Below are 22,337 nucleotides of genomic sequence, written 5' to 3' on the forward strand. Positions count from 1 at the left end.
TAGACTGATATGTGCATCCTTCGGGAGCACTAGACTGATATGTGCATCCTTCGGGAGCACTAGACTGATATGTGCATCCTTCGGGAGCACTAGACTGATATGTGCATCCTTCGGGAGCACTAGACTGATATGTGCATCCTTCGGGAGCACTAGACTGACATGTGTATCCTTCGGGAGCACTAGACTGATATGTGCGTTCTACGGAACCACTGGACTGTTATGTAGGGTACCCCCCGAATAGGAAGTTAACTGTTGTTCCCTAACGGGCCCAGTAGTGGGTCCCTTACTGGGTATGTTTATACTCACCCTTTTTCTTCTTTAACTTTTCAGGTAGGGGTTCAGCGAGGGGCAGACCGACGAGAGGCAGGAAGGATGCGTGAAGGCCATATGGACGCGTCTGGTTTTATTATCGCTTCCGCTATGTATTTTGTCAGAATATTTTGACTGGTGATTTTGAACTGGTGACTTAATATTTTTATTTTGTGACTTTTTTTGATTTATTTAAAATAGGGCCCGAAACTGTCTTTTGTAAGGTTTCTAATGTTTTAATGAATCGTGACTGGTCCGTTTTAAATTTTATGTTAAATGGTCGAGTCTTGGTATTTGGTAGTGACCTCAGCTTAGTCCGGAAAGTTGGGTCGTTACACCCACCGTGTAAAATATCAAAAATGTCTCGTCAACCACCTCGTCAATAACGTACGCCTAATATATTTGTGATCGTTTAGATTTGGTTATTGTTTGATACGCGGTCGTTTAGATATGAAAAAAACACGATCGTTTAGATATGACTACACACTAGAAGAAATTTGGCTTTTAATGTCAGTTTAAAATTAACATTAAAGGCCTTTAATGTCACATGGCAACCGACATCTTTGCAAGCGTTATTAAAGGCCTTTAATGTCGGTTGGGTTTAATATCGATTTATAACCGACATTAAAGAAGTCTTTAATGTCGTTTATAAATCGACATTAAAGACCTTCAAAGTCGGTTATAAACCGACATCTTTGGTGGTGTTATTGGAGCCCTTTAATGTCGGTTGGGCTTTGATCTCATTTTAAAACCGACATTAAAGAGGCCAACAATAAGTTTAAAACCGACATTAAATCCTTGTTTTTTGATTCATTTTTATAAATTTATTTTTATTTAATTGTTGTATTATTGTCCATTTTTTATAAACCGACATTGAGTCCATGTAGATAAATAATTTTTTCTCAGTCTAACAAATCAATAAAATTAATATTATTTTAGAAACCATAATATTTTTCTTTTACATTTGTATACACAAAATACAATCTTAATTTTTTATTTATATATACATTCTACATAGGCAGTACATGCATGAAACAAGATCCTAATACAAGACTATAAGCAATCCTAAACGTCTTCTTAGTCTTCAACCTTCAACAATCGTCAGGCTATCTACACAATCGCTTAGCTTACAATCTGATACGACTTTAATCACTCTATAAGCAATATCAAAATAAACTATTTAATCTTTAGAACTCTAAGGCAACTTCTGAAAAAAACGTGAAATCTTAGCAACTTCAATGCACTAAATATTTCAATGGTTAGAGCTAACCTTCCCTATGTTCACGATAATAAATCTTACACATCTGATGCTTGGAAAGTATTATGTGCATGAATGAGTTATAAAGTATTATGTGCAATATATACAATTAGTGGGCTAACCTTCACATATGATGAAAAGCTTGTAACTTGTTTCTAATAGCCAGCTTTTTCCAAATGAAAATTCATCCATTTGAGTAAGACTTTCTCTAGTGCTAGCCCTATGAGTTCTTTCACTTCCTACCAAGTTATTGATAATATTTGTAAGAATTGTTTCAAATAAATCATCCTATGATAATATCTTCAAAAAGGTTACAGTCGAGCAAATCAACTCTTATCATGAAGACATTAAACAAAAAAAATCACCTTGCTATCATCCACCAGTTCCACAAGTTGAGGAGTTTCTTTCAGATTAAAATTAGCCAGCACTTGAATCTACATTTTCAGCATAGTAAAAGAGATAAATAAAGCTAACTCCTGATAGTGAAGAAGTTGGAAAATCGAACATTTTTACTACATATGTCTCTAAAAAAAAAAAAAACGTTCAAAAAGCAAAATGACATCCTTCTTTATAAAAGTACTTCATAGGGAAAATGTCTTTTGGTTAGAAAAAGGTGAGAGGTTTTCTTTAGTGATATCAAGGTGAAACAAAACTTTTGTGCCAAATGTAAAAATGGAGGTTGGTTGGAATCAACTCAAAACAAGTCATTTGAGTTTCATTCCTCTATCTGTAACTCTTATGAAACCAAGATATTAAATGGATGACTTTTAAAACTTTACATAACTTTAGATATGTACTACATGGATGGATAGTTCTTTTCCTTTCAAGAAAGAGGATAATGTAAGATGTTTAATGCAAGTTGATGGATGAATGCTAATCATTGTTATCACATCAAATTTCGTTACACACCATGAAAAAAATTGTTTATAAGAACAAATTTGGTTGAAATACCTACCATAAACTGACATTTGATATAAGAGTTGTTAGCTAATGCTTTTGTAGCTTGGTTTTTGTTTTTTCTTTTCAGAAAAGAAAAATAAAAACAAAATTGGTAGTTAGTATCAAGCGGACCAGTAAACTGTCATTCCCTAAGAAAAATATTGATTTCATATAGTTTCATGAAATAAATACTTTATCAATCAAGCTAGGTCTGTGTTAGATGTATATTACTTAGTTTAATTTGCTTTAATCGTTTGATGTTTTAGTTATATATATAGATGACTTTTTTTTCTGACTCTTTATGAGAGTACTCAGTTAGGGTTTTTTTTTAATCCCTGCAAACAGAAAAACCCAACAAATATTCGAAAACAGGGGAATAACCACCCCAATCTTGTGATATATTGCAGATAAACTAAATTACAAGCAAATAAGAAAACTCTTGGATCAAGAAATAAGAACAATGCAATAAAGAAAATAAAACTATCCATCTCTTTTGGAATTTACAACTCGTTGAAAATCACATATTAGATTAACATTCGAGTAAGTGCTAGAAGATTATATTCAAAGAGGAAAATTGAACCAACCAACCTTGTTGTTCCATCGAGGTTTTGAAACTGAAGTAAGGCCTGAAGGAAGAATTTGTTGGAAAGCTCTTTCACACAAAAAACAAAAAAGTGAAAATACAGAAAGAAAAACTAGAATGCTAATCAAAATGGAAAATGAAAAGTGCACAAATTAGAGTTTCATATTCCTACAACAATTAAAGCATTAGATCTCCAAATGAGTAAAGAAAATACTCACAAAAAATGAAAATCAGCACCACTTCAACACTCAAAAGAATCTACATATACAATGTAGACTCAAAAAATTGAAAGATTTCTTCTTACTGGTGCAACAAAAAAGTTAAAAATTTATTGAAATGGCTTGCTTATTTAGCTTGGTGCAAAATGGCTAGGTTTGTTAAAATCTATGAATAACCATCTCCATTAGCAGAAGCTTGAAGTCTAAAACTTCACGTGAAGAGCAAAACTATACACAAAAGAAAACTTATGAATTAACACATATATAACATAAATAAGACATTGCATGGAACATTCAATCATTTTAGGGGTTAAATGAAGAACAAACAATGTGCAGAGAATTATATTAATTCACTCTGCATTTGTGTGTGACTGCTGAAATTAATGGCATGATGCCACATTCAATTCTCATAAGCTTACTGTATAAAGAACAACAATCTAATAAAATTAGACAATTCCTAATGCTAATCAGTTGAATTAGAGATTTGGGATTTATAACAATGAACTATCATATCTACCAAGCAATACAATAAATTACTAAACAAATTTTTCAGATGGCAAACCATGGCGAAGAGTTTAATCAATCAAATGCATCATCACTTATCAAAGGCTAATAAATGAAAGGTTGCAAATAAGTTAACAATGATCCTATGACAACACATGAATATCAAACTTTTTCAGATATTTATTACAAAATCATATTGGACTAGGAAAACAAAACAAACATAAATGATACACCTTTCAAAGCTCGTCCCAAAGCTTGTAGAGATTGGCATTGTGAGGACCATGAAGATTATGGCAAAACTCGTGTGACATTGTATCAAAAACTTGATTGAATGGAAGGAATCTCCATCCCTATTTGGCATTTGAAGCCTTTAACTTCACACGAATTCCACGTCCCACATTTAACCCTAAAAGTGTTGGATTTTTTGGGCTGCAAATTTACCGATAAACATAATGCAAAACAACATAAATTCATTGCTTCTTTAGTTCACAAGACTAAAAAAGCACAGGGATAAAACAAGAGTAAACATTTTAGGGAATTTGACTTGGTTAAACAAATTTCTCCTTTCATCATTCCTTGCAACAAAAAACTAAATGATATGAGAAATGATATCTTCAGTTTTTCATTTCAAACAACCATCAAGAATAAGGCCAAAAATGAATAGATATAGAATCCAAGAGAATATACAAAAAAAAAACAACAATCCTTCCATTACAAGCAACAAGAAACAAAGTTAAGGAAACTTCTGACTAAAAAAAAAAAAAAGAAAAGATAAAAAAGAAAGTTGAGTGCCTTGTAAGTACATTATATTTACCAACACTCAAAAAACCTTGACTCGCCATTTATGTTCAACGGTGGTGGTGAGCACAACGAAGGTCGACGGATTGTTCGACGACGACAAGGTACCGACTGGGCACGAGGGACGACGGTGGTGGGTTATACGACGATTGGGCATGGGTTGGATACAAGAGGTTTCTTCTAGTGGTGGTGGTGGCGGCAGTGGCTATTTGGAGAAGAGAGGGAAGAAAGTGAGATGAGATTGAGGAGAAGGAAAGAAATTGAGAAGGATTGTGTGGCTTGGAGAGAAAAGAGTAAAGTAAGAGAGAGAAACCATTAACTTTTTACAAAATTAAAAAATAAAAAAAAATAAAAAAAATAAAAAAAATAAAAATGAGCTTTAATGTCGCTTTTCAAGAAGAGGATGTTTAATGTCGGTTTTAAACTGACATTAAAGCTCACTCTTTAATGTCAATTTAAAACCGACATTAAACATCCGCCTTTTGAAAACTGACATTAAAGCTCCGTTTTTATTTTTTCCACCCGACATTAAAGGTCAAATTTCTTCTAGTGACAATTTATACGCGATCGTTTAGATATGGCTACAATTTATACGCAATCGGTTAGATATGGCTACAATTTCTACGTGATCGTTTAGATATGGGTACAATTTATCTTTTCAATTCCATCGTTTAATTTTGTTACACGATCGTTTAGAATTTTTTAAACCATTGTTTACTTTTTTTACACAATTCGTTTATTTTTTTTTTACACAATCGTTTACATTTGACTACTCTAATCAAATGATTTTTTTCTCAAGATTTTTTATATACTATAGTTTTTTTTTTACAATCGTTTATGTTTTTTAAACGATCGTTTACATTTGGCTACTCCAATCTAAATAATTTCTTTTCAAGATTCTTTATACACGATCTTTTAGATTTTGCTATTTTTTTGTACACAATCTTGTACATAGTTGTTTAAATTTGGTTACCCAAATGTAAACGACGTAAAAAAAAAGGAAAAAAAAAAGAACGACGATGAAAAGAAATCGAAGTGAAAAAAAAGAGTAAAAGAAGAAAAACGATAGAAAGATTAAACGACGTAAATAAAGAATTGAAAAATAAGAAAGATGATGAAAATAAATCGCAGAAAAAAAAAGGAAAGAAGAAAGACGAATCGCGAGGAAGAAAAAAAGATGGAAGGGCAAACCTGAAATATTTAAAAAATGACTAATTTTATGGGCTTTATTATACGAGCCGTAAATAGTTTGGTGTTTTGTTACATTTACACAAGCTTCGCTTTATTTTACTATATTTAAAAATGTCCAAAAATATGCTTAATTTTCATTAAAAAATGAAATAGTTATTAAATGTGCTTTTAGAGGATAAGAAATTTAATTGAACAGAAAAAGTCGTTCGTTTCTCAGAAGAACATAACAAAGAATAGGCTAACTAATTATATTTAGACTTATGGCAAAATTGACTAGGTTATGAACTGAAATCGACAACAATCACTAAAGCTCCGTTTGGAAATATATAGGGGTGTGTATGATTAAAAAACCCATCTTAGACATGAGGATGTAAACAAGTCTGAGTACACCGTAGTGAACATATTTGTAAGTTGAATTGAAGAATGAATGAGAAGTAATTTTGGGAATTTGGGGTCATGTTTATGGAAGGATAATGAACATATTGGGTGTAATTGTAATTTTAATTGATGACGTAATGAAAATGAACCTCAATTGTAATGGTTTTATTTAGTGTAGTTGATTGAGTTTTACCTATGCAGATTACAAAGTTAATTTAATACTCATGGACGGTTTATATGCATGATTTGTAACTGAGATGAGAAAGCAATATAACGGAATACCCTCTATCATAGTTCAAATTTTTGTGGAAGGGGAGGTTCTCCCATCATCGCATTATTTTTTAAAAAACCCAATTGGACCTCGTTGTCTCTTCTCCTTCTTCACGTCTGCAGGGTTACCAACTGGTCGTTTGACCATTAGTAAGTACTTCGTTCTAGGTTAATATGATCCATTTTTTTGTTTCACCATGAAGACGCCAGATTTTTATATGAAACTTCTCCACTAGGGTTGATAGAAATTGTTGCTTTTGTTATTTTATTTTAGGGGTTTTTTCAAAAATAGTAAAAACAATTATGATAATAAAATCCATGTTATTATATTTTCTAAATTGTAAAAGTAGCAAATTTAAAAACCGATAGCCCTTTGATAATTGTCTGATACATCTAATTATTTGTCATATTTGTCGTATTTGCAATATGCAAAAAAATAGGCTACTTTTTCTAAATTTTTTTGTCATCTAATCCAATTTCCATTTATTTTATTTTATTTCCATGACCATGTACATAGTTTGAGAAATCATGAAATTTATAACCATTGCATTTTCTGTTCGTTCGACTTCAACATCAGTTTGATATCGTTTGCGATAATGCGTCATTGTTACTTACCGTTTTCACTACCTATTGTTTACCGATAACATTACTAATTACTTTATCGATACCGGTACCAATTTCATTATCGATTGGGTTACCAATTGCGCTACCTTTTTCGTCTGCATACACGATTATAGTTCAAGATTGGCATTGGCCAATTGTAACACAATCGGTAACAAGATGGGTCGGCAAGGAACTAATTTGTAATTTGTGTATTGTATGTATAACATTGCTCACATTCAGTACAAGATTCTTGATGCTAAGTAGTATCGTGCTTAGTACATTAGTTTATCCTATATCAAGACGCAAACACTATTGTTAAGAGGAAGTCGAGTTTGACACAATTAGATATGTTTGGGAGAACTTTTTGATTGATTCGTTGATTTGAACATAATTTCTTGTAATGCTCCCATCCATGAGACCTTGTTATGGGAGACTGACAATGACAAGGAAGACAATATGTCGTTTAATATTATGGGGACAATAGTGACATTTGGGAAACCTGTTGCACCCCGCTTCAAAAGTCACTTTATGCGACCAAGTGGCGATGTGACCGCTTAGACATTCAACGTGAACCTTTCCACGAAATATCACACAGAACGCCTAGTAAGCAGAATAAACACAACCAACAAATTTAATGCGAGATGAAAACTCATTTGAAATCACAAAAACTTCACTGATACTTAATACACTACAAGAAATTGAGATTTTAGTGCTGCAAAAAAATGTTACTAAAACGAAAAAAAATGATGGAAAAGCAATAAGAGACATGCTGCAGTGGAAGATATAGATCATACTTTACTCTATATGCATCTAAGCGATTTAGAAACTAACATGCACATGCTAAGCGAAGAGCCAAAAAGGTAAACAAAGAACAAACCTTTTATAGTTTTGGGCTTTTTCTTCAATCCAAACCTTCTTCTACGCCTGAAAATCACGAGCAAGGACAACCACCAAGTTGACCTATTATGCTCAGGACCAAGAACGGAGTTGTGGAACTCGATTATATGAAGTAAAAATTAGAGAGAGGTGGGAAGTGATGTATCGTTTAGGTGTTCTTTTCCAAAGAAAACGTCATTCTCTTCTCATTCTTTAATGATAAGTTTTATATGAAATTTACATGCAAATTGCATGTAAATTATTTCATATATTATCAACACCTAATCAATTCATTAACATTTTAATAAAATTAGTGGCTTCAAATTCACAATAATCTGCCACATTTTCCATTAATGGTTAATTAATAAAGTAATTAGTTAAAGGGGCATTTTGGTCATTTGACCAATTAAGTCAAAGTCAAACTTTGACTTTTCTTAGTCAAAAGTCAACTTTTTTATTCATATTTATTTAAATCATATTTAAACACGAAACTTAAAGTTTGTTTCTATCGACTTATATCTTATATATTTGTCGGTTTCTCTCTCTTATCTTTATTCGAACAATTCGAATTACTTCAACATACTTGTTCTTAGTTGAATCCATATGAACTAGTAGGGGAACCTAATGGACCTATAGATCATGGGCTCCAATAATTCGAGATTAACTGGCTAAACTCTTTGAGACCAAGCTTAATCAATATTCGGTAACTAAAGAGTCATTCCACTAAAGACTCTTAGTTGCACTCCCCTCACTATAGATATATTTTTTTCGACCTGATATAACCATGATGAGTAAGTTGATCCTTCACAAATTGTTCGTAATCGTGGGTAGGTCAAAATACTGTTTTACCTCCGAGATTACATCTTGCTCCTTATGGCCCACTGATCCACTATTGAACAATTGGTTAAGGTCCAACCTATAAACCTGAATCTTTCTTCGACCAATGAGGAGGTAGGGCCCCTTGTTCTAGACTTGGATTCAGTCCTTAAGGGAACAACCTATCTACTATTCCAAAAATGGGTAGGAGCGAATTCCGTCTTGCACTCTATGTCCCTAGTTATCCACTCGGTCTTATCCCTAAAATTGGAGGCTTATTGGGTCAGCGATGATGAGCTGCCCTCACCTATGCAGATCTAAGAATACTACCGAATGAACAAAAGTTCATAGTTAGCTCAGGATTAAGATCAAGTTTATAGTTTATGGTGTTATAACAAAAAGTGACTATTTCTTGGTTTTAGTCTTATGCAAACCATTTACATAGGATGCCCCCACTCCCATGTCTCTATATGAACGATTCAGGATTACATCGTTTGTACTAACTACGGAGCGAGCCGCATCCATAGTGTTTATCCAGAATAAGGCGCCCAACTTTATTCATACACTATAGACTATTTGGGCTATTAACTTGAACTTAATCCATGTTTATGTCTCTACACAAAGTTCAAGTGTATTTGACAAACTAAGTAAAATAGCCTTGGGACCTTAATTTATTGGTTTTAAGATTATAGCATTCAATAATAAAATTTATTGAATCAAATAACAAAGTACGAGTTTTAGGACACAAATTCCAACAAAAAATGCCACTAAAGTATTTAGCGATGTCATGCCTTTTGTCGCTAGGACTGTCGCAGTAGTATCTGCACGTAGCTAAAAGTTTCAGCAATGCAACAAATGCACGCCGCATACTATCGACTTTTAGCGATATTTGTGCGTTACTAAATGCTTACTTTTAGTAACAAATGTTTTTTCCTAATTTATTTTTTTCAGTGACATAGTACACTCATCTCTAAAGGTGATATTCTAGTGGCAGGTAATGTTGGTGCTAAAGGTTAATTTGTGACCATTACAAACATCTTTTACAACGTATTAAAATTAATATTTAGTGCCACTAAAAATTCCTTCAGTTTTTTTTAATTTATAAAACCAATGTTTTTGCTACGTTATTGAAAGTGGTAGTAAAATTATTTTATTAAATAAAAATAATATCCAATTTACACGCAATATAAATGTATCAATTTAGAATCTTTACTCAAAATTGAAAGAACTTTTAGATAATTTTTACTCAAAACAACTTTAACACTTTATTTGAAAAGTGACTTTATCAACTAATTCTCACATAAAAGAGCTTGTATCTTTGATGGAGCAAGTCCAGACCTACAACATGAAGTTTCCAAGGGTCAAAGTTCAACTAAACTGCTTTAACTATGAAAAACACATTCCCAAATGCAAAGCACATTCATTTCCAATCTCAAACACTAGCCAAGACCAATTTTTAGGGATTATCATATGCCTCTTCCCACCACACATTCATGGAGCTTGGCAATCATTCATGGAGCTTGGCAATAAAAGAATTTGCATATAATGAAATGGGGATAGTTGTGTAACGCCCCAAAAATTAAGATAATTTTGGAGTTAGTTATCTTAATTTTGTTTAATTAGATTTAATTTATTGGGCGTTATTTTTGAATTCATTTAATGAGAATTATTGGATTTGTGTGGGAATTGAAATTAATTAAATATTTCTTGGATGAATATTTAATTAATTAAAGGTTTTGGCATGTGGTGTTTGTTGAGTTTTTGATTAAATGGTAGGTTAAGAGGATTAAGTAAAGTTGTGAATTTTTAGTGTTGTTGAAGTTGAATTTAATTAAATAATTATGGACGTTATTTAATTAAACCGTAGGGTGGAAAGTTTGTTGGAGATTTGATAATTATATGCATACGTGGAAATATATATATAATTATTATGTGAAAGGGAAAGATAATTATATTTGTTGAAATATAATTATTTAAGGAAAAGATAATTATTTTTGGAGAAAGATAAATAATAATTAATCATTGTGGAAGATAATTAATTATTTTTGGAGAAAGATAAATAATAATTAATTATTGTGGAAGATAATTAATTATTTTGGAAGAAAGGTAAATAATAATTAATTATTGTGGAAGATAATTAATTATTCTGCAGATAAATATTGATTCTAGAGTGAAGTTGATATGGTTGGGTTAAGATAATTCATGTTGGAAGTTATAAGTGATTTATTGGAAAAGATTTGATTGATTAAAATAATTGAGGATTTAAGTTAATTTGAGATTTTGGAGGGAAAAGTTGGTTTTGGTGAAATTGGATTTAATTGAGTATATATATATGGATATATATATATTTAATTATTAATTTGGAAAAGTGAAGTTAATTATATTTGTTTGGAAAAGAAGATAATCCATTAGAAGAGAGATGGTTGATTTGATTGGACGAAAAAGATATATATTTATAAGAGAGAATAATGGTTTAAATAAATATATATTTATTGTAGATTTTGGTGAGAGAAAAATAATAATAATAAAGAAGTATTATTATTATTATTAATGGTTATAAATGCCTAAGATTAAGGCATTTATTTAGAAAAGATAATGGGAATAGAGATATATGTATATTTTTTGGTATTATATATATATATATATATATATATATATATATATCCTAAAAAGAAAGGGAAAAGGAAATAATAATAATTATTATTGTTATTATTTGGGTCTATAAATAGCATTGGAATGCTTAAGTTAGAAAGTAAAGGAAAAAGAAAAAGGTTATTTATCTTCTTCTCTAAGATAACCCTTTGTTGTCACCGCCTCATCAGTTGAAGTTAAGATTGGTCTCATTGGTCTCTTTGGAAGCTTGAGGATTTAAAGTGATTAATTTTTTCATCAAGGATAAGAGGATTTTTCAACCTCCATCTGAGTAACCTTGGTAAGCTAATGGAATTAAATTAATATTTTATTAATTTAATTTTGGATCTATTTTGGATTTCTTTAAAGGTTCAATTGGCTAAACTTTTTAAGATTTAAATCTTGGATTTTTCCCAATCAAGGTTGAATTGGTTTCAACCCTTTTTGTTTGAGAAGTTAATTAATTTGGGAGAATTTTTTTGGATGTTAGCCAATTGCTAATTTCATTAATTAAGATACTAAGTTTTTCTTTTATGATTACGATCAAGTTAATTGGAGAATTTTTACTGTCAACTAGGGAGTACCTTGTTTGGCTAAAATCTCCAGGTAAGAGATTCTCCTACTAGATCTTCAAACTGAATTTAAGAGACCGCATGTAATTATGATTATGCATTGATGGTAGCTAAAATGCATAACTTGATGCTACTGATAATGACTGTTATTGTATTGATGTTGATGATGATGACTGAGATTATTATGTTATTGATTGATGATGATGACTGATGTTATGTTAATGACTGTAGATTGATGTTGATGATTGTTAATGCATAATATATTAATCACATGATCAAGGACGTTAAGATTAATATTCATGCCATGTTATGTTGTGCTACATGCTATGGATAGGTTGTTCTGTTAACTTTGTCTATTAGAGTCATACTTGCATGGGTGTCCTTCGGGATCACCACCTATTTAGGACTACGTAGTCCGACGGGACCGCCAATCTAGCATGGATATAGATATGATTCGAGTGATTCGACGGGATCCTCGCAGCCCGATTGTCTTAGTGTTTCCTCCGGGTTCACTACAGACCAGTATGTCCTAGGTGCTTCCTCGAGACGCCGAAGACCAGATTTCGTTCCTACGGGAGCACATGTTGCACGTGTTCGGGAACGTGCCAGTTCTTGGATACCACTTTTCAGGACTCTAATGGGAAGTTAACAGACACCTAGCGGGACTAGTAGTAGGTCCCTTACTGAGTATATGTAACTCACTCCTTCTTTGTTTAATATTTCAGGCGAAGGTAAAGGTAGAGGAAAGCTGGCGAGCGACAAAGAAGGATCCGTGACATGCCATATGGGGACTCAGTTTTGCTTCCGCGTTTATGTTTCAGTGTTTTAATATTCCGTTTTTAATGAAAATTTAGTCTTCCCTCCTTTCAAAAAAAGTAGTGTTTGTGATTGTTTCTTTTTAGTAATGACCTCAGCTTAGTATAAAGAGTTGGGTCATTACAAGTTGCAATCAAACCAATGACTGCACCAATCCAACCAAGAGGAACCGTTATAGTACCTGAGTATCCCAGTATATAGGGAAATCGCATGAGATGACAAAATAATTTAGAAAAAAGCAGCCCATAACACCTCTTTTCTGCATATTGTAAATATGACAAATATGACAAGTTATTAGATATATCAGAAGACCATCAGAGGGCTATCAAAGACCTATTAAAGTGCCATCAGAGGACTATAGCTTTTAAATTCGCTACTTTTGAATTTTAGAAAATGTAGTGACATGGGCCCTATTACCATAAACTTTTTTGTTATTTTTGCAAATGACCCTAGTATATATGCATTGTTGATACTTGTGGTAAGCACAAAACATGTTTCAAACCATAAATATGAATATTGAAAAGAACACAAGTTAGCTGATGGATGGTATTGAGAGGGAAAATGCAAACAAAAGCCTCAATCTCAGGATAAAAGTTGAAGGGAAAATTCCACTGAAATCTAAAAACCCAAAGGCAGAAAAAAATAAAAGAACAAGAATTCTATACAAGCATTGCAAAGAGATTGTTTACCAAAGTAGAACAAAACTTTAACATTAGATAATTTTATGTTCAAAAGCTACAAAGGTAACTGCATGAAGATTGTAATGACATTAGATATACAAACCCCATGTCCATAGCCTGACATGTCTTCAACAAGCAACCATTTGAAATTTTTTCCTTCATCATCACAATCTCTATAACAATCCCATACACCATAAACAAATTAACATAAAAAGGTATACTATCATTCATAACATTGAACGATAGGTTAAATATAAATAATTAATGCGAAAACTTTTACTCATTATCTCATATTTCTTAAAATCTAAAAAGAGATGACAAAGGAAAACTACTCTGTCGAAGAGAAAGAGATGACAAGGGGAAACCACTTTATCAAAGAGAAGTTGATGTTGAAAATTTCTAATTTGGTATATAAATCTATATAGGCTAGAAAACTCTCAAAATCTATCAAGATAGTTTACAAATGGGTGGTACCTCTATTTTGAACGAATCTTCATTCCAAGTAGTGTCTAGGTTATGAAACAATAAAAACAAGTTAAAAAGTGTCTAAGTAATATTTAACTCTCAAAACAAGTTAACACTAGTCAACTGTGACTTTGAAACTAAAAACCAAAGATATCAAAACCACAAACCGGTAAATGGAAACCTTAAACAATTAAGCTATAACTACCATAACTGCAAATAGTCATAGACTCATAACATTGTTATTAATGTTGTTATGAAGTCCATTTGTGTTTAGTGCATCTCACTGGTTTGAGAATTCGTTTATGCATTACATTTTTACAAGTATTATGCTCGTAGATTTCACATGAGGGGCTTTAAATGAGCAACTATTAGGTGACTAAATAGGGTGATGCGATAAAAGGTGCACTCATATTCATGTGTTGCTAGATTGATAAAGATAAACAGTATCGTAGAAGTTTTCCTCTCTATCACCCAAGTATAAGCAAAGAGAGGTTTCCTGGTAAGTCAAGTGTCGAACACAGGGAATTTAAGCTCCTAATTTATCCTATCGTGCACTAAATCATGCGGTATAAGCTAGATAGTACAATTATGAACAGTATACCAATTATCCTAACTATTTACTCTACTATGCTTGGTGGTGCAAGGTGAGCATGGCAAGATGGAACAGTGGAATATGAACTCATTATAAGCATGGCAAGGAAGGAAAAATTTAATTGTCTAAATGAAATAATTTGTGCTTTAATACTTCAAGGGGATACAAAGCATGTATTAACTAAGAATTAGGTCGAGCAACCTCTCTACGCTTGTGCCATATTTGCTCGCCTTTCCGGATGCAAATACTCAAAGTTAAGCTATGATTTGTATTTGATCATCTTAGATGTTTTATTAGTAACTTGTCCTTAATTAAGGCGAGCAACCTTTTGGTGCTTTTGCCACACACAGTATCCTCTTGGTACTATATGCAAAGGATGAGTTTGGTGATAAGATTACATTGCTACAATAATCTTCTCGCCACTCGCTTAGCTAAATCCGGTTCTCACTTGACAGGCGATTACAATCTATATCATTGCTCTTCTCTCGAATGCACAATGTTAAAATATTCGTGTTTAACTTAGAAACACTCATAGTACATCCATTCTAATTCTCTAAGTATCAAAACACAACTTATTACTAGTTAGCTATCCAAATAGATCGAACACGGAAAGAATAAGAAATATGGGAGAATGGAAAAAGAAATGCATTGCTTTAATGAAAATAACTTTATGCCTCTCGATCATGGTGTTCATCTTACAAAATAACACAACAAAAATACAAACTGAAATACAGTATAGAATGTTACGCTGCAGAATCTTATCTCTATACTCTTTGACTCTGGTTTTTGCCTGTTGTTGAGGGAAAAAATGGAGGGAATGATTCTCTCTCTTTTGTTCTAATCTCTCACCTACAACTCAAGCCAAATGTGCACACTTTGTTCTGAAGTGAGAGGCTCTATTTAAAGGTAAAAGTTGATGTTGATAGGACACGACGCACCATTAAGACTTTGAAAAGCTGCAACGGCACTACAAAGACATCCTTTTGTCCTTTTTTCTGAATTTCCCGCCAACCACTATTGTTATCTAGTGCTTTAGATATCGAGCTTCACTTCATTTTGCCTAAAATCCTATAGTAAGAGCACTAAAATCCTATAGTAAAACAAAGATAAGTTTTTGTTGTATCATGCATTTCGCATAATAATCAAATCGCCTACTTTTTCCTCTTTTTTCTTTATTTTAATGCGATAAGAGTTCATTAATTTACTTAAAAGCCTATAATAACTAGTATTTCTACAAGTGATCACTCGCCCCTTGTTTACTTTCTTAAACTTAGCAAAACATGTGCAATGCAATCTTCTTATTTTCTTTCTAAATCCCTAGAAATCAAAATTTAACATTACATATCAAACTTGAACCTAACAAAAGAAAAACCTATGGAAAAAAATAAAAATGGAGCATAAACAAATTGTGTATCCAAATGAAGTTTAATAATAGTTAAACTACTGCATTAGGAAACACAACATATGTTCAATACTAATCAACAAAAATTACTTATCAACCCAAACAACTAAAGCTTATCAAAGTGAATATAAAAGACTAATGCAATTGAATTCAACACTTTAGAACAAACTAAAGTTTCAAGTTTACATATTTAGTTTGTTTATGCTTTGACTATCATGCAATTACGATACAACTAAATAGAAACCATAAACAAAAGATGAATAGAAAAGATAAAAACAAAAACTCAAATTTACTTGGCAAATGCATAGACATAAACAAAAAGACCTTATAATAATTAAATGCAAACAACTCAACTTATTAAAATTAAATAAACTCAATATGTATGAAATATAGTGATACTTCCACTCTCCAACAAAACCTAAAAAACAATACCCACAAAGTTTCCAAAAAGTGTTTAAGTACATCAATCTTTAATTATAAAAAAACAAAAACAAAAAAAACTTAAGAAACAACTATAGCATTTGTCAAAGTAATAAAACCTAACATTAAATATGTATGAACGTAACAACTAAACTCTAGAAAATGCTTAAAGACCCTACACATCATCAAAGTTAAAAATCTCACCATTCATTTTTCATTCTTTTTTTCTCAAAGCTTTTCCTCCCATAATCATGGAATCTCCCTTGGAATTGATTAACTAATTCAAACAAACAAAAATCAATTAAAAATCAACCAAATGCTTCATTGAGGCATTTCATCAAACACATTGTAAGCTACTAAAATGCTTCATCACATAGCCATCCATGAAGAAATGTAGTATCACATTAGGAAGATGGCCGTAAATAAAAAATCTTTCTTCTTTAGCATAGCAAAAATATTTCTTCTTTAGCATAGCAAAAATCTTTCTTCCTAGCATAGCAAAAAGCTTTCTTCCTAGCATACCAAAAAGCTTTCATCTTAGCATACAAAAAATGATTTGTGAGTTCCATTTTGAAGAATTGAAGAAAATGAAAAAGAGAAATAAAATGCATATAGAAAATTGATATTACCTATTAGATTTGGTTTCGCCCACCAATGCATAACCAATGTCGATGGCTGAGGGAGTCTTGAAGCATAGTGCAATGACGTCAAACACTGACATGTTAAAGGTCTTACTCCCAAACCAAGCAATTATTCTTCTCTCTGATCGTCTCGACATGTAGCAAAGGGTGGGACGACAAAGCGAAAGGTGAATGTCCAACCCGCACATCAAATGCCAGCAGAAGCAGAGACGAAGGGATGGAGGTGGGACGAATCAACGAAGGCCGTTGCGAAAGAGGTTTAGGGTGGAGATGGTTTGTTCATGGAGATGGAGAGAAAGTCGGGTAGTGAGTGATTTTTTATTTATTAATTATTTAATGAAAATGGGTTTGAGGGAAATTAAAAGTAAAAGGGAGAAATTTAGGAGTTTGGTAATGTTTTAGCAACATACATGTTTGTTCTAAAACTATTTAATGTTTAGTGACATTATTGCTGTGTTACTAATTCTTTTAGTGGCCCGACATAAAAATGTGTTGCTAATAGTAATATTTTGTGATTTTTTTTTCGTTGCTATAAATGATCTTTTACTAGCAAAAATTACTTGCGCACTAAAAATTTGTCACTAAATCATGAATTTTTTGTAGTGATGAAAAAGTAACACTTAGGTACAAGAGAGTTTTACAAGACAAAATGTACAATTCGCAAAATAACATTTCTTTCTGCTCGCCTAACTCTACATGTGATGCAAGCCGATAGTGACCACTACCAAAATGATGGGACTTGTTTATGGCACGACGATGATTAATACGACAAGTCAAATGTGGGTTATCCTTCGCTACTTGGGGTGAGGGGTGCTTATTTGGGGTGAGGGGTGCTATGTGGTGTACTCTGTACAGTATGAATATGCATAATATTTTTTTCCTAATTATATACACTAAGGTGCAATTAGGGTTCAAGATGAACATGGCGATGGAATGTATAGAAATGTGAACTCATATAGCAAGCATGGCATGAAAGAATATTTAATTAAGTAATCGCAATGTATTGTGCATTAACATTTCGATGCGATACAAAGCATCTGTTAACTTAAGAATTAAGGTGAGCACCTTCTCGTCGTCTTTGCTATACTTACTTGCCTCTCGGGATCTAAATACTTAAAGTTAAGCTATGATTTGTATCTAATCAGTTTGTATGCATTACAAGTAATTTATCCTAATTTAAGGTGAGCATCCTTTTGGTTCTCTCACCGCACAGATTCAAATTTCTATAACTTATGTGAAGGGCGAATTCGACATGAGATTGTATTGCTACAATCTCTTTGTCGCTCGCTCAGTTAAATACGAGTTCTCACTTGTCAGGTGATTACTATTAATGCGATTGTCTTTTATCTTGAAGAAACAAGGCTTGAATTCCATGTTTAGCTAAACAAGATTTACAAGACATACATCAAAATTCTCTAATATGAAGAACACATTACATTGTTCAGAAACTAATTAAACGCATTGAAAATGGATAAGAAGAGAGAAATGGGAGAATGGAAGAATGGTAGAAGAAATGCATTAATATTATAAACATAACTTTAAGTCTCTTGGCATGAAGCATATTACAACTTAATACAATAAAAATACAAAAAGGAATACATAGAAATGAATCGAGCCTCAGAGTGTGATTTCTCACACTTTTCGACTCTGATTTTTGCCTGTGTGTGATGAGGTGAAATGGTAGGGGAAGAACACTCTCCCTTTTGTTCTAAGCTCTCACCTAAAACGTAAGACAAAAAGGATGAAATGAAGAGTGAGCTTGCTCTCTGAAATCCAATTTTGCACACTTTGTTCTATAGTAGATGCCTCTATTTATAGGCAAGGAGTGATGTTAACAAGACATTGCATGCCTCATTAATACTTCTGACAAAGCTATATCAAAGCCACACAGACATCCTTTTATCCTTTTCCTGACATTCGCGCCAACAAAATTTGTCTGCTAGTGCTTCAGATCGCCTAGCTCGTTGTGATCGTCACCTTGTTGGTTAAACGTGTCTCTTCGCCTCATGTTTTATCGCCAAGCTCTACTTTTTTTTGTCTAATATCTTGCAATAAGAGACATAAAACACAATAAAATAGAGATAAAGTTCTTTGTAGTTTGTGATACACAAGTTAATCAATTCTGCTACTTTTCATGTGTTTTCTATCAATCTTATGGGATAAGGCTTCATTATTTTACATAAAAGGCTACAATAACTTGTATTTTTACAAGTTATCACACTCCTAAATTTAAAATAATGCTTGGGTTTCTAATCCCTTCCATAAGAATCATCCTAGAATCCTAAGAATTCATCCCTTCCGCAAGCTTCACTAAACTTCTCAGATTGTGTTTCTAATTCATCTTGCATTCTGACATTTCATTCTTTTCTCACCTACTCTAGACTTGAAAATATTTCTAGATTCTAAACGCGATAAGCTTAAGTCTCAAAATTCCATTGTTCATTTCCAAAAAATCTTATTTTCATTTTTTACGAAATTTTTTGGTTATTCTCTTTTCGTGCAAAATAATACGTACTCTATGAGTCCATTCCTCTCCTCTACTATAACTATTATTGCCACTTATTTACTTTACTCTCAGATTTAGTTGAAGTTTTACAACTCATATCTCATAAGCATTCATCTCGCATATTGCATCATTTAACTCATATCATAGAATTGCTCTGTGTGTTCAATTACATCTTTGTACCCTGTCCTCAACTCAAACGTTTACCACACTCTTTTGTTGGGTTGCAGCTAGGTGAAGGGATCTTAATGCATCTTCCAATGTCATAATGCGTTTACAACAATTCACTATTAATTCCATCATGCATAATGTGTCTTCCAATGACATATCACAAAACAAGAAAAGGACATCCTATACTAGACCAAAGAGCAAGTATGAGGAATCTTATTCTAGATTACATAAAAATAATAGGGCATTTTATTCTTGATCACTCAACAAGGATAAGCCATCTTATCCCAGATCACATCATTCATTTTAGTTCATTTCAAATTGTTGAAGTGTTTTTGTCTAAAAGAATATCTTTTAATCATATGATTTGTTTAAAAGAAAAGATATTCAATGAGTAATTGACTCTCTTATATTTTTGGAATCTTTCTAATTATCTTTAAGAATAAAATAATTTCCTACTCTTTAGGGATCTTATTAAAGATAAAAGATTTATACATATGAGAACACATATGTATATATATGAGTTTTGAAGACGTGCTGGGTTCACAGAAAAAAGAGAAAAAAGTTTCATTCTTGAAGCAAGAAGTAACATTTGGTTTTTCATTGAAGCTGCTGTAACAAAAGGTAGCTTCATCTTATGATTTCTAAAGCAACATGATTACCTAAAGTTGAGTTTGCAGATGAGTAATATACAGAATGAACCTGTGGTGAGTTTGATTCATACTTGATTCACCCTTACGTTCAGGGGGAGCCTGAAGTCAGACGCTGTTGACGAGAGTCATCCTTATTCCAGGGGGAGCCTGAAGTCTGATGTTAATACACATATCATATAGTTAGAGTCTTGAGAAGTACACATTAGCTGTATTGATGTTTTGGTGTCTATGGTGAATATTAATAAAATTACTCATTTGAGCTGTGTGCAGCTCCCCATAAGTAGACAATTTTGGCCGAACTGGGTTATCAAAGTCTCATGTGTTAATCTTCTCTATTGTCTCACAAGTTATTACCAACATTATTAGTTGCAGTCTTAACTGAAGGGTCCTTGATTATTCTTTACTGTTTTTCACAAATCTAACTCATTTATAAATCAAATGCATTAAGTTGGAGATGATAAGAGAAATCATGTAACTTAGGGTTTTAATAGAAATACATATAAGGTCTTAAATACACTAGAAATCCTTTTTAATTTTGAGAACATTTTTAGGAAGAAACCACTCACAATCAATCAACTTCCTCCCCTAACTTCTTAGCCAAGAATTTCCTTGCAATTCCTTGAAATTCTCTCAATTCTTTCTTGAGTGAACACAAGGTAAAACAACTCTAAAAATGATCGGACTTCACCTATTTATACGTCTCTTCGGTGGAAATTCTCATGTCAGAATGATTATCGCTACCCGATAGTGCGACTCAACCATGTCATAGCACCATGTGTTACTGTCACTTCCTTATCTTGAATCCAATTGGGCAGCAATGTCAAATTAGCTCATCAGCGTTCTTACATAAGGATGATGTCAACTGCTTCTAGGTGAAGGAAGCTCATATCACATAACAGTTTATTGTATTACCTTTGTCATCACATAGCTAGAATGAAAAATGCAATTTACCTTGTAATCTCTCAAATCACTAACTTCCATCTCAAAAAAATCTCATGACACTGTCAATTCTTGTCGCGTATAATCTCATTGCATAGTGTAGATCGTAACTAGGGCCTCACAAAACCAAATTTTGTATTGGTGTTGGCATTGTGGTCTCTTAACCTCGCTACTGAGCAAACAAATTTTATTGGTTATCGTTTGCTAGATATACATATTTCAAACATGAATGGATGACACTTTTCAACATGGACAAATAGTATCCAGCATGTGAGTTCGCAAACGACGAAGATGCTGTGAAGTTTCATAAGTATACTACAAAAAGCTTACAATAAAGGAAAAGAGCACACTTGTGTTTATTCTTATTTGTTTCAGGCTACTAATAATGTTTACTACTTCGCAAAAACATGGATTAGGGGTCACTGTTGTTGGAAAGGACTTGGGCAGTGTCCCACATCCTCCTGAAACCTCTTCTCTAGCCTCAAAGTGAGTGTGAGAGCTAGAAACATTTCATACTTTGACAACACCTACTAACCAACTAACTCAGGTAACTCAATTTTATCAATCCATACTAGTTACGTAAGACATAAACAACCAGTTAAATGTTTATCAAGCCTAAACAAACTTTTAATGCAACTACAATAAACACTCAAAAGAAACATAAACTTACTATACAACCTTGCCATCTAGGCCTAAGAATTCTAACTCATGCTAAATGCATAAACATGTCATAACTATAAGAAGAATGACATCAGAATACTAATAGTAGGTAAGTAGCTATAAGGCAAGCTCTGGCACAACGATCTCCACTTGGAAAGTGAAAAAACATTTTGAAAGAATGAGTTGAAAAACTTAGTGAATGACTATTTTATAACACATGCTTTTGCTAAATAGATATGTTTAATTCTTAGCTTTAAAATATGCAAGTAAATATCATTTCATAAAGCTTTACTGTACATTACTTTATAACTCGTCTATAACTAAAACTGGTTGTCAAATACACCTCACTGTCATGGGCATAACTCTCTTAAATAGGCACAATTCAAACTGTAACCTTATATATACTAACCCTTGCATGGAAATTATAAGACACGAGTGGTTTGTGAGAACTT

The 22,337-nt window shown here is 32.5% G+C and overlaps 1 protein-coding gene across 4 annotated transcripts; it reads right to left on the bottom strand.

The window, feature by feature from the left end:
• Positions 1-1,329: 1,329 nt before the first annotated feature.
• LOC127150769 (uncharacterized) lies at positions 1,330-4,855 on the bottom strand. Of its 4 annotated transcripts, none has more exons than XM_051089405.1 (5): positions 4,045-4,855; positions 3,095-3,158; positions 1,933-2,001; positions 1,690-1,806; positions 1,330-1,463 (listed from the first exon to the last, which is right to left on the bottom strand). In XM_051089405.1, exons 1-4 carry the CDS (start codon positions 4,170-4,172, stop codon positions 1,723-1,725), a joined length of 345 nt encoding a protein of 114 aa, XP_050945362.1. In that variant the 5' UTR covers positions 4,173-4,855; the 3' UTR covers positions 1,330-1,463; positions 1,690-1,722. The 4 variants fall into 4 exon arrangements, with proteins under 4 accessions (XP_050945362.1, XP_050945363.1, XP_050945361.1 ...); XM_051089406.1 differs by lacking the exon at positions 1,330-1,463 and having other exon boundaries at positions 1,490-1,806; positions 4,045-4,240; positions 4,626-4,855; XM_051089404.1 differs by lacking the exon at positions 1,330-1,463 and having other exon boundaries at positions 1,490-1,806; positions 4,045-4,240; positions 4,615-4,855.
• Between the last annotated feature and the right edge of the window lie 17,482 nt (positions 4,856-22,337).

This window comes from Cucumis melo, chromosome 8 (assembly GCF_025177605.1).
Source record: "Cucumis melo cultivar AY chromosome 8, USDA_Cmelo_AY_1.0, whole genome shotgun sequence".
Taxonomy (NCBI): domain Eukaryota; kingdom Viridiplantae; phylum Streptophyta; class Magnoliopsida; order Cucurbitales; family Cucurbitaceae; genus Cucumis; species Cucumis melo.

Bases quoted from the DNA above. Each gene is read 5' to 3' on its own strand.
- LOC127150769 (XM_051089405.1), bottom strand. From the start codon at position 4,172: ATGCCAAATAGGGATGGAGATTCCTTCCATTCAATCAAGTTTTTGATA. The intron at 3,159-4,044 runs GTGTATCATTTA...TTTGTGTGAAAG, and splicing joins TTTGGGACGAGCTTTGAAAG to AGCTTTCCAACAAATTCTTC. The intron at 1,807-1,932 runs GTGATTTTTTTT...ATAACTTGGTAG, and splicing joins AACTGGTGGATGATAGCAAG to GAAGTGAAAGAACTCATAGG.